A 12,514-nucleotide genomic window follows, 5' to 3' on the forward strand; every position below is an offset into this window, starting at 1 on the left:
TTTGGAATCATTTTAGCGTTACCTTAGTGCATGTATGCAGTACACCACCTTGGGCATGTTTTTGCGATCATACACATCTGTTGTTTCAGGATAGAATATCTGAAAGTAGAAACCACAAAAAGCATTCGTCTTTCTTCTTATCTATGCCTTGACAATGTAATCTTCAGTCTGTTAAAATGACCAAGCTCATATGATCTATCACAGGTATTTTATATAAATATGGATACATTTGCATGTACTATGAGTGCGGATGAGCAGATGAGTGTGGTAAATACTAACTACTGATGAATCAACACTAATATCTAACATAGTTAAGAGTTACCAGCTTCACAATGATCGTATGGACTGCAATTCTGTCTGGCTATAATTTTGCTAATCTCATGTCCGTGCTGGTGCTCTCACCCTTTTATCACCACTCACAAATGATATTACATTAGAAAACATTAAAAAAGAAAAGAATACTGTCTAAAACTTTGGCTAACCTTTACTTACAAATATATGACATCATAAAATTTTATGTCATGTCTCTTGTGACATTGTGGTTTTGCTTATAAAATAAACCCCATGGCATTATGCAACACTAAAAGCCGACATGATTGAAGGATAGTGTTACAGAGCACAAATATGTCTATGAATATTCTCATTCATCCAGATCATTGTTCTCTCTCTGAAAATTGATTCATGAGCAACTGGACTTGTATTTGTCTATGCACTAGTAGACCAACAAGCATGAGCTGATTAACCCCTTGGATAAGAGGCAACACGTCTTTATAGACAAATACAAGTCCAGTTGCCCACAAATCAATTTTGAGAGAGTACAGAGGACAAACTATACCCTGTCTTAGTGTTGGAGTTATTGGAGTTTCTAAGATCCATTTTCCCTCTAATACTTGCATGTACCAAGCCAATGAACACACCAAAAAGTGTTCCTTCCAAATTTCATAGTTTATGATGCAAAGCATCACTTCTCCCTGTATGATTTGTCTATCTTTAACATCACACAGATATAAGTTCCAATGCAATATTGGTATGCAAGACAGGTAGAATACAATTGAAGTGGTGGAACAAAATTGTCTTACATAAATATTTAGGTTGCATTAAATAGAAAAAACAATTTGAACACAAAAATGTCAAATATCAAAGTCAGGTATTTTGTTTATTTAAAAGACTGATTAGTATTGCTGACACCACATGCTGCCCTATCCCATGTCCTGTCTTGAGTTCTGTTCTTTTATTGTTCCAGTTCAAACTATGGAGTGCTCCACCTTATACTATGTCTATACTGTAAAAGGAAAAGATGAAAAATAGATATATTTTTTTTACTTAGCTTCGAGCTAAAAAATATCTGTTTATGACTTAATTAATCTGCAAACATCTGGGGTAATGCCTGCCATCTCTTGACGGCGAAAACAGGCTGAAATCCATCTGTTTCCCACACAGTCAGTGCGAGCCTATATCATAGATACCTATATAATCACCTTACCTTGGGAAGACCCACAGATTCCATAGCTCTGAGCCACTGTACAGTGTTGTCAGTGTGTCTGAAGTGCAGGCCTGTGCTCTGAAGAAGCAAACAGCAGGACAGACAGATATTTAGCAAACAAGAACTTGCATGGAAATTGTGAGAATTCATTCTGCTGCACTAACATGAAAAATTTTTATAATGGGTTTGTTATGTATTACACCAATGTGGCATTATAGAAAAACAAGTTCATCATCAGCCAACTTAAAAAAAAAACAAAAAAACACATAAAACCTGAGCTGGCCCTCCGGATACCTAAGACCCTCATAGTTTCCCAAACTGATTATAGCTCCTGGTGGAAAAGAATTCCAGCCTCAAACTCTAACCAAACTAAAAAAAAAAAAAACTAAAAAAAGCTATTTTTGTAATTTACTTTATTAGCACAGCTGCATGTTACAGTTGGGCCCACTCATACACTCGCCTGCCACGTTTCTCTCTTTCCTGTGTAGCTGTCTAAACTGTCAAGAAGTGACTGAAAGTCTGGAAATGGTCTTCCTGCCTAAAATGATGCAAGATAGTGAAGCAAGTATATGTAGTAGAGCTATGAGCTTAGTCCAAAGAGGAAAGATATAAACAGTTAAACTGTCAAAGAAAGGAAATTTACCTTGTAACGGGTCTGATCTCTGTCATAGATCCTTTTCTCTGACACCATTTTAGGGGCAAAAAAATTGGCAAGTTTGCCTAGATAGACGCCATTCCTCAGTCCCTCTTCCAATTCTGTGGTGGGAGGCAAATCTTCCTCCAGACAGGCCTCCATCCACCTGAAATTGACATACGTTAACTTCAGATCAGGATTTTCAAACATCCATCACCTGTTGATGAACTCAAGAGAAAGCTCAGCAGAAAATTGTCTTTACATTCACATGTATTATTTATATATATATATATATATAGGCAAGTTACACACTTGCCTATATACAATATTTATTAATTACAAATCAGTGTTTTTGCAATTATAATTAACTGAAAGGATTTTGGTAAAAGAGAGCAACAAAGTCCTCTGTTGGCCCAAGAGAACTGGGCACGGTTACAGGCAACACCCACAGTGCCCAGCATGCTTTCAGAAGGGGGCTGTGGTCAGATTTGCAGTTTGAGCTTTGGCTCATCTTTGGCTTACTTTTCATGTGGACAATTTGAGGTCAAAGAGGTTAACAATGTGCAAACCAGTCTTTTACTACTGCAATTATTCTTGAGCTAAATTGATCTCTGGCAGTGGTTCACTCTATAATAATGTCTGATCGTGACTGAAAGTAAGACATTCAAAAAAGTTAAGTCACAAGAGAGAATATAAAGTTTATGGTAAAACAGTATTGGCCTAATTTCAAGCTGATTTCATTTTCCTCTGAAAGGTTGAAAAGGTAGTGACTTTGGCACAAAGGCCCCTTTCAGACTATTCCCAGAGATGTTAGGGAAAGCCATCCCTAAAACCTGGTGAAAACCTAGTCATGGTCTGAAAATCTGTTACACATTATTTTATTGAATGGAAGTGACAACCTTTATATTACTATGGTAAAATGTTCTTACCCTGCTACTCATCCCACAACCAAGTTCATCTTTTGCAAAAAAACAAACAACAATCTTCGGTCCTCATTGATTTAGTTTGCTTGTTTTTCATTTAAGACTTTCGGTCATATCAACAACTCCTGCCCTTGTCAGTATAAATGCAATAAAGTGTTCCTTCCCACATGAACCCCCACAGACATCTTGTTTAGGTTAATTAAACAGATCCAGCCTGCCCAACTGTGTCTCAGCACATTATTACCACAGCATTAAAACCACAGCATGCACTGTCAATGGAAACCCAGTGACGTGTATAGGTTGGACTCCTTGAGGAGTAAACATCTGTGTAACCAGCTATGCCACCTGGAGTAGCTGTAGATGATACAAGAAAAGCATGTCAGCTGTACTTTAAATATGTTTATAAAGCAAATTCAGTGATTGTCTGTACTCTCCATACATTGTTAGGCTTGTATAAAGCAGACACTTTAGTTATACCAATGTCATGATGCATTAGTAAACTTAAACATCCGCACGATGTTGCCTTTCAGCAAAAACTCATTTGGTTACACACAAATGGCTATGAAATGGATACAGACACACAAGCTGCCACATCCCCCTCTCAAGGCAAAGATGCAGATCAAATCCAGAAAACTCATTGAGTAATTATTTTTTAATATCCCCAGGGAAGTAACACATTGTTAGAGATCAAATGCAAATGATTACCAAAAAAAGTAATAAATAAAAAAATATATATAAATTGTTAGTGGGAATACAAAGACATAGTCAAAAGGAACATCCTGCAAGCATAATGGTGCTCTCCTTTGACACTTCACTTCCTGTACCTAAAACAATGTAGAGACATGTGTCTCCTGGAGCAGGACAGGCCAGTACCCCTGTTTACAACCCTCTAAAGCAGGCCATCCTGTCATTGTCCACTACACAAAACAATACACAGCTTTCTGTACCCTAGGACTCATGCCTGTCACATCTCAGCATATTATTAGTAGACTGCACTCTTATGCTTTGAACTGCAGCATTTCTGTCTTCTTGCGTCATTTAGTTTAGTCATGCTAGTCATGAGTTCGAGTGTGTGCACAGAGAGAAATTCAGTGCATGTGTTAATCTAAAAATTGGGATATTGCCTTTCTCTAAAGAAAATAAAAAAAGATTCATACAGGCTAAGAGAAGACCAGTATCAAAGCATAAACTGGCCCCAATCTAAAAATGACAAAAAAATAAATAAAATAGTTTACTCTTCAGTGAAGGTACAAAGTCTTGTTGCAGAGATCTGTGTGTGTGTGTGTGTGTGTGTGTGTGTGTGTGTGTGTGTGTGTGTGTAAGGGTGTGTCTACCAACTACAAACAAGAAAGTTAAAAATGTAGAGGACTTTGAACGGAAAAGCATGGGGGTAATCTACAACATAAAGATTTCTTCATACAGCAGCGGCTAACCAGCCTGTAAAAATGGCTGAGGATGAATCTCATATCATGAGGAACTAAAAGTAAAATGTCATGTGTCATTTATTTGTTTTTGCCTTTTCACCGTTTGTTGGAAAAGGTTCAATGACTCATCAACAAGGGAAGAAAAAGTAACTAGCTGCAAGGCATAGGATGTGCCTCAGAGATGGGTGAAAAAAAGAACAGCAAAAAAGAAACAAAGCTTCACCAGTTGGTGGTCTGATCACAAAGTAAGCTCAAACACAGGTCAGTTATATTCAAATAATCTATTTGAAGATCTTAGCCCAGGTGTGCTCAAAGAGTTGCTTCCTCAAGGTTGCCCTATTTTAGTGATCTGGCTCCTGACCCCAGAAAGCAGAGCCTAATCGCATGCTCTCTGTGGCTCTCTCAGAAGCCCGTCTTAATCCTGTTCTAATTTGACACCATTCCCAGAGAGGCTCCACTGCACAATTTACAGGTAGGAGGAAAGTCAGTAGCAGTGGGATGGAAGAACAAAGGGCTAGAAAATAAATATGTGGAAAATGTGTGTGCGTGGGAGTGAGCAAGAGTGAAGTAGTGGTCATTTCTTGGTTAAGTAAAGCATCTGTTTCATAAACTGTCTCTGAAGCTCACACAAAAAAAGACATGACCTAATTATGATGAATGACTGAATGAGCACTTCGTCTAGCCTGCATGTCCCTGCAAACTCTTACTATCCTGTGACATAGGCAGATAATGCCAGCTATTCAAAGTTTGTTGAATAGCTTGAAGTCTGAATGTTGTGAAACAGTGAAACACTTATGTAAATGAGGATCCACACACACCAACACACAAAGACTATAGTAAACACTATAGTAAAATATGCTATAAAGGATTGAGTGATAAATAATCCAACATAGGTACAAATCTTTTCATGACAAGATGAACTTGTAAAAAAACAAAAACAAACAAACAAACAAAAAAAAAAAATCATAAAAAAAAAAAAAAATCTGTGTTTACGCCATTCTGATCATAAACATGATCACACTTCCTGTTCAGATGGATGCCATGGTAAAGAAAGCAGGAAGTGGTTTGAGCTTTTGCTCAGGCACATCACAAGAGAGTCTTCAAATTTACTTTCTATGGGGAAAAAAAAACCAAAAAAAAAACCAAAACACTAATTACCAGAAACAAAAGTATTTACTAAACCTACTTAGAGAATAATCAAAGAGTTTAGAGTTTTAGTTTTTTTTATTTCAATCATTCGGCAGTCAGAAAGGTTTAGGGCGTAGTGGAAAGAAAGCCACTCTTTCCACCAAGTCAGCACCGCCCCTGTTTTAATCGCACATGTTCTCTTGTATGCTTACTGCTACATGTCATCTCATTAGAGGTCCATGCTGCTGAAAATATCACATTCTGTTTTGTTGATCAGTCCTCTCACTTTCTTCCCGTCACTTAATTTCCCAACCAGTGATAAAATATTGTTCTACATAATCAAACAAAGTAACCTAGAGATTGACTCAGGTACACACCCAGTATAATTCCTATGAGCTCCAAGATGTGGCAAAGTAAACTACCTAATGGAAAATGGTTGGCTTTAGTCAGCATGTGCCATTAAGCCCCTTTGTATTCCAGGTATTTCCCTTCATTTCTCCGTCCTGCATCCTGTCAGCTCCTCATGCCTTCTCTTCGCTTACCTTTTGGCCTCCTCTAGGTGACACAGGTATTCATAGGCAATGTTCTGTCGTCTCCTCTCATCCATTTCCTCTGCTGACAGCCTCTCATCATCCTGAATGGCTGGAAAAAAAATTAAAAAAATAAAAATAAATAAAAATCATTATGTCATCATGTTGTAATTCAACATACTGGTATAATGTACTTAATATTATGACAAGCAAAAGTAAAACATGGCCCATTTTCCTTTGGCATTGATGTGTGAAAAAGAAACTGCATTTTGTATGTTTGTAATACATAATTGTTAGGATAATTTTGTTGACACAAACAGAAAGTGAACTATATTAGTATTGAATTACAGCTCATACCAAGTTCATTTGCATTGTTATTACATTTTACATCAGACTGGATCCTGGTACAAAGCCATTGTACAAATTCAAACTACCTACTTTAATAATTCACAATTACTTCAGTATGTTTCATATTCATACAGCATGTTACCCTAAAAATGGCACTGCCATTATGCCATGTCAAATATTTATCATTCATGTATCATCTAATGTAAAGTAATAATAGTATCAGGCAAATTAAATTTTCTTAGGGAACAGTACATACGGCTATTAAAAACACTACACTAATGGGGCATTTCCTGTAAATTTTCTGGAGTTTAATGATTACCCCTTTGAAATTATCCTTCAATACCTGCTCCACTGAGCACTATTATGAAAGAAATGTTCATGTCAAAGTGGCCTCCGACTGAGTGGGGTCTGACTGATGTGACTTCTGCTGTGAGTTGACCTTTACCTGCAGCTTAGTGAGATCTCCTTCCCGTAACACTTCTTATCCCATTATAATCCAATCAAATCTCTTTTTTCTGGCTGAGTGGCGGGACAATCTCAAACTGAGGAGCACTTTCTCCAACTGGGCCAAGTGCCTTTCCCTGAGTTTGACCATGGATTCGAAACTGTATAGTCCCTACATATATAGTTTATATTTTCTGAAGGTGCTGGACCTGAAGGAAAAACAGCATGAGCTATCTTTTGCTCTCACATGACTTGAATGATGCCAAGTTAAACTAGCTGAACCTGTTGATTGATCAGCTTAAACAATGTTCACCAAATGCCCAAAGGAGGAAAATATATTTCCTCTTTGAGAGTGCTACGTACCTTCAGTAGAAAAAGATAAATAAGATATTTCCTATATTCAAATTCGTACATCTGTACTCCTGTGCTGTGGTTCATTTAATGCTATAGTGTCTGCCCTTGCATTTTATTGCTGCATATTGTATACTGTATTTGAAATAGCAGAGCATAGTTAAAATTAATTTTTCCTGTGGAAAATAATCTATACAATCAAGTCTACAATTAGCTTTAAACCACTCAAGGACTCTCCTTTAAATACTGCATGTCCCACAGAGATCCATTCAGCAGGCCTTAAGAGCTTTGATATGCATCCAAGTTACTTCCTTATTACATATAATAGCTAAAACAAATGCACTGCAATATACCCTCCTTGATTTGCAGGATGTAGTTTTGTGGTGCTACTGAGCTGCATTGCAACTGGCATTTGTTAGACTACTCTCTAACGGGACATACAAACAAACATAATAGAAACATCCATCCATAAAGCAATACAATCCAACAGCACCTCGACAGTCTCTGAAATGACCACAAAGTTGAACTAACACCTCTTTGACATATCCATGTAGTTATCCAAACAGCTAATGGCTCTATGTGGCTAATGTGGCTGTAGTGCAATGTATAAAATGAAGCAGATACAGCTCAAAAGCTCAAGTTGATGATCATGTCAACAAGTGATCTCAGTGGCTGTGACAGTGGGATGATTGCAGTTGCCAGATGGACCGGTTTGACTATTTCTTAAACTCCAAAAGGATTTTCACATGTCTCTAGAGGTTTCACTCCAAAGGTGTTATAACAATAAACATCCAGTGAGAGGCAGTTCTGTGAACGGAAACACGCTGTCAGATAAACATTCTGTGGAGGGAAAAGCATCTCACAGTGCACAGCATGTTGAGGTGTGTGGACTACAACATAAGACCTAAGCCCAAAGGATCCTGAGACTACTGTGGACAAGGATCACTAAAACTGGAATACTCCAGGCTGGTGATGGGAGTATAATGTTTTATATACTTTGGGTCCCTTAACAGAAACCCATCATGAGCTGAATGCTGCAGCCTATTGAAATTTCTAATGCTACTTCCAGCATGAGGACAACTGAAACCTGTTTCATGAATATTCAAATCAGATCAGTGAACTTCCCTGTCTTGCCAAGTCAAATCTGATTCCACCTTTGTGATGTGGTACAATTGGAGTTTCCCAGAAACCGTCCATCTGATAAATCCGCAGTGTGAAATGCAATCATGCCAAGATGAACCATGATATGAAAGAATTATTCCCAAAATATATACTTGCTGTGAGAGCAAAGGAAGGACCTATTCAGTATTACTGTGGTGTTCCTAAAAGAGAGTGCTCAGTATAGACACAAATACCGTAACCCTTTTTCAGCATAATATCCAGCCCCCCCAAACACAGAGCAGTGGCACAGCTGTGTAGCTGAGATGAGTTCGAATCTGTAGGAACCCTTATTTCAGAGACAAAAACACTACCTCCACTGAGTCACTCACAAACTTCCTGGAAGAATCTGTTTGCGCACCCCCCCCCCACACTGAGTGTTATATATTTAACCCTCAGAATGGGTTTGTTGTCTTTAATTGTCATAGGACCGCTGGACCCGAGTTACAGGATCTATGATTGTGACTCATACTTTTGTTTAGCTGCAGGGTTATTCCAAGTAAACTTCTGAAATAGGTCAATAGAGAACAACGAATCAAACCTGTCTCTGAGTCTGCTGAGGGTAAAATACATACAAACACCAGCAAATTAAAGACAGCATGCTGGTAGCCAAGCCTTATCTCACAGTCTCTGCAAAAAATATCTACATACAGAGACCTGTATGCAGAACAAGACTGGACAAGAGATTGGATGGTGATTGGAATTTATTGACGACCACTAGTTGGTCAATAAAATTCAATGGGGCAAATGAAAGGAAACTACTGCTCAAACAACATAACTGATTGACTTTATCTCCCTGTGTTGGACATTGTCCAGATATGTTAGTGCATGACAAGACACCTACAGCAAAGCCTGAGTGAGTGAATCATTTTGCAGACTTCGGTTTTTTTATTGTTGGTTAACTTGGGCACAATCCTGACATACTCATGGAGTCAGGTATAAATTTCTCAGCTGCAGCAAAATCCCAAGTTAATGGTTAACCTGAGAAAGTGCCAAATGTGTAGACAAGCCCACATGCCGACTACCACCATTAAATAAATCGAAAAAAAAAAAAAAAAACACTTATCTGGTATATCTGAGGGCACTCAGGAAAACTGAAGGAAAACTAAACTTCAAGATTTGCAGGATTTAAAACTGAGGACAGTACACGTGTCCACACTGGGCCCTGAACTTACCAATTCAACTGGGACCAGTCCTTCAAATAAAAACACAAAAATCTGTCTCTACTCACAGTTTACTTACTTACTTTCTAATTCACCTGCCAGACCACGTATTATTTAGATTAATCCAGATTTCCACAGCCACTAGATGAGTCCTGACGCCAGGTGCAGCAGAACCACCTGTTGCCCATTAAAACATCTTTCCCCGCACCGGCCTGTTTCTATCCTTCCTGCCTCAGCACCGAGCGAGTAAAGGAGTCGAGGCGCTGAAACGCCGGTACTTACTTCCATAGCGTGGCTTTTGTAAAGTTGGGCTTTCTTCATGGTACATCCTGCCTTCGTTTCCTCCTCCACCTGTGAACTCGTCTGAACTGCAAATAACTTCAAGCTAACGTTGCAGCCACCAGGTCCGCTAAAAGCCGCGCCTTTCAGTACAAACTTTGAATTAATCACCAGACTGAGCAACACTGAGGGGGGTTCGGGTTTTCTTTCTCTTTTTTATATATTTATTTTTTTATATAAATATTAGTTTGTTTGTTTTTTTTAGTCCTCAGAAGTTAGAAGAAAGCCCCAGAGTTGACCTGCAGAAGACCAGCCCCATGCTGTGGACTTGTCGGACTGAGGTCCCGCTCTCCCTGATCCGGTTTCTGTCGCAGCTCGGATGATTGACGGGACTGAGACTCGACGCCACGCGCCACCTGTCGGTCAAAGGGGCCGCATGCCGCATTCACGGCCGACTGGGAAAAAGGAACAACCGCCGTCACCCTGCTGCTGTACGCAGCACGCCGAACTCCTCTGGGCTCTAACTTTATTCTCCTGCTCTGTTTTAATTTTAAAATAGTATTTGTGTGTCATTCTTACGATAGCGCCTGCGTGTGGTTATGCATTTAGAAACAATTTCTGTTTCTTTTCTAAGTTGGTTACATAACGTCCTGATTTCACTAATAGACCTCTTTGCGACAAAATGACAAAAATGAAGGCAAAAATAGATTTAAAAAAAGAATCAACATTGGGAGTAACAATAATGTAATTGTTCGAATTATTATGTACGTAAATCTATTTATATTGATCAAGGTAAAATGTTGCCGTCTATTTGAACATCTGTCTGCAATAGGGTCCCCATGCTGTAACAGTAAATGTTGTCAACCTAATAATTTCATTATTTGGATTCAACCACTAGGTAGCAGCATTACATTGACATTCATTAATTTTTTTTTTCAAGTGTGTGTCTATTTTTATATTAATATAAAATAACCTCAAATTAGGATTTATATTCCTGCAGGTAATTGCAGTACTGTGATATATAAAGAGTATAGATATAAATTTGCTCATCTTAACCTGCATTGGAGCCAGCTCTGGCATCGGGCTTGTGAAATGAAACCAAAACATATTTTGTTAGAGAACATAACTTTTATTGTATATATGTTCAAAAGCAGCACAGTCTGGATTCCTTGCCTTTGCAGTTTCAAACATCTTTTAGCTCATCATTTGGCAAATATTTCTTCACATATTTTCACACCTACGGACCTCTTAACACGAAGGTCAGTCAACCTATGACTGGCAGGCCCTTTACAATAATATACACAACTTTATTCTCTACACACATTTTTTTTACCTCCATAAAATGGATCAACAGAACTTACAAGAGTGATACATTCACATTTTTTCTCAATAAAATCTTAATATTGCCTTTGTTTTCCGCCAGAAGAGTTTACAGTTTACAGTGGACCACAAAATAACTGAAGTTTCTTACATACATGCAAGTTGGTGCAAACACACACGCACACACGCACACGCACACACACACACACACACACACACAGAGTAACAGGTGAGTAAGGAGCCAAGGACACACAAAGATGTACAACAGAGACACAGTAGATGGCTTTATCACACAGCAGGAGACACAAGTCAATCAGGGAGTTTATACACACTTAACCTGGAACTCCACCAATATCAGCTTTGATATGTACATAGTATTTACACTCATGCACCCATACACAGACCAACACACACATACAGTACTCTCTTCGTCTCTTTTGTACACACTCACATGTGCACATAATGTAATCCTCAAAAATCCCAAAATGTCCAACACGTGACAAGTATATAGGCCTAATTTCCCAACTGATTTGTCAAAATATGAGAAAAAGTTTAGTTTGTGGACATAGATGCACATTTAAAGAACCACTTTAGAGGCCTGTTTTTCTCCTCTTTTTCTCTTCATGTTCTTGTTTTTTTTTTTTTTTATTCTTGAAAAAGCCACCTGCAGTGAGAGGGCAAATTTCCTCTATGCCAAAGAAAAGCAGGAAAACACAAGCTGTTGGCCACAGATGATAAAATCCACAAATACAAATAAAACAAGACTGTAAGCAACTGACTGGTGTGTTGTCATATATACATATGTGTCATATACATGCATGATATACATATATATGAGGAATGTCTTATTGCATATATATATATATATATATATATATATATATATATATATATATATGTTTCTAAATAAATCAAAATTATTAGAGGTATTTTAACACTTCTGAAATGGTAAAATTAAGTTACATTGTCTTTATCATCTCTATATTAATTATTTCCTTACCATTTCCATCTTTAGCAGAAAGCATTGAGGTTTCAGCGTTGGAAGATAGGATACATAAATATTAGTACAAGGTAGGTGCAGTTTTATGTGCGAGAAAATGGCAAAAGTAGATTTTTCACAGGATCACAACAAATGACAACTCAAATGAATCAAATGATTTTGTATTTGCTTCACAACTTCAATACTAATAGTTAACCTAATTTAAAATGTAAGTTTTCGAATATATATAAGATACAAATTTGAAAAACCCAAAAATTATTTCTTTATGTTATTTTTCATCAGAAGATTATGCTAAGGCTTACTTTTTTCCTGATTGTTACTTCCATTTT

At 37.8% G+C, this 12,514-nt stretch overlaps 1 protein-coding gene across 2 annotated transcripts in view; it reads right to left on the reverse strand.

The window, feature by feature from the left end:
• Nucleotides 1-10,236, reverse strand: part of iqgap2 (IQ motif containing GTPase activating protein 2) — a 30,733-nt gene extending 20,497 nt beyond the window's left edge. The window contains exons 1-5 of one of the 2 annotated variants that reach the window (XM_029510432.1): nucleotides 9,869-10,236; nucleotides 6,135-6,234; nucleotides 2,127-2,283; nucleotides 1,484-1,561; nucleotides 23-99 (exon numbers count right to left, since the gene is read on the reverse strand). In XM_029510432.1, the coding sequence (XP_029366292.1) occupies nucleotides 23-99; nucleotides 1,484-1,561; nucleotides 2,127-2,283; nucleotides 6,135-6,234; nucleotides 9,869-9,914 (458 nt within the window). In that variant the 5' untranslated portion in view covers nucleotides 9,915-10,236. Of the gene's footprint in view, nucleotides 1-22; nucleotides 100-1,483; nucleotides 1,562-2,126; nucleotides 2,284-6,134; nucleotides 6,235-9,669; nucleotides 9,845-9,868 lie in introns of those variants that run through there. The other variant, XM_029510433.1, reaches the window with a different exon arrangement.
• Nucleotides 10,237-12,514: the final 2,278 nt, after the last annotated feature.

This window comes from Echeneis naucrates, chromosome 9, assembly GCF_900963305.1.
Source record: "Echeneis naucrates chromosome 9, fEcheNa1.1, whole genome shotgun sequence".
Classification (NCBI taxonomy): domain Eukaryota; kingdom Metazoa; phylum Chordata; class Actinopteri; order Carangiformes; family Echeneidae; genus Echeneis; species Echeneis naucrates.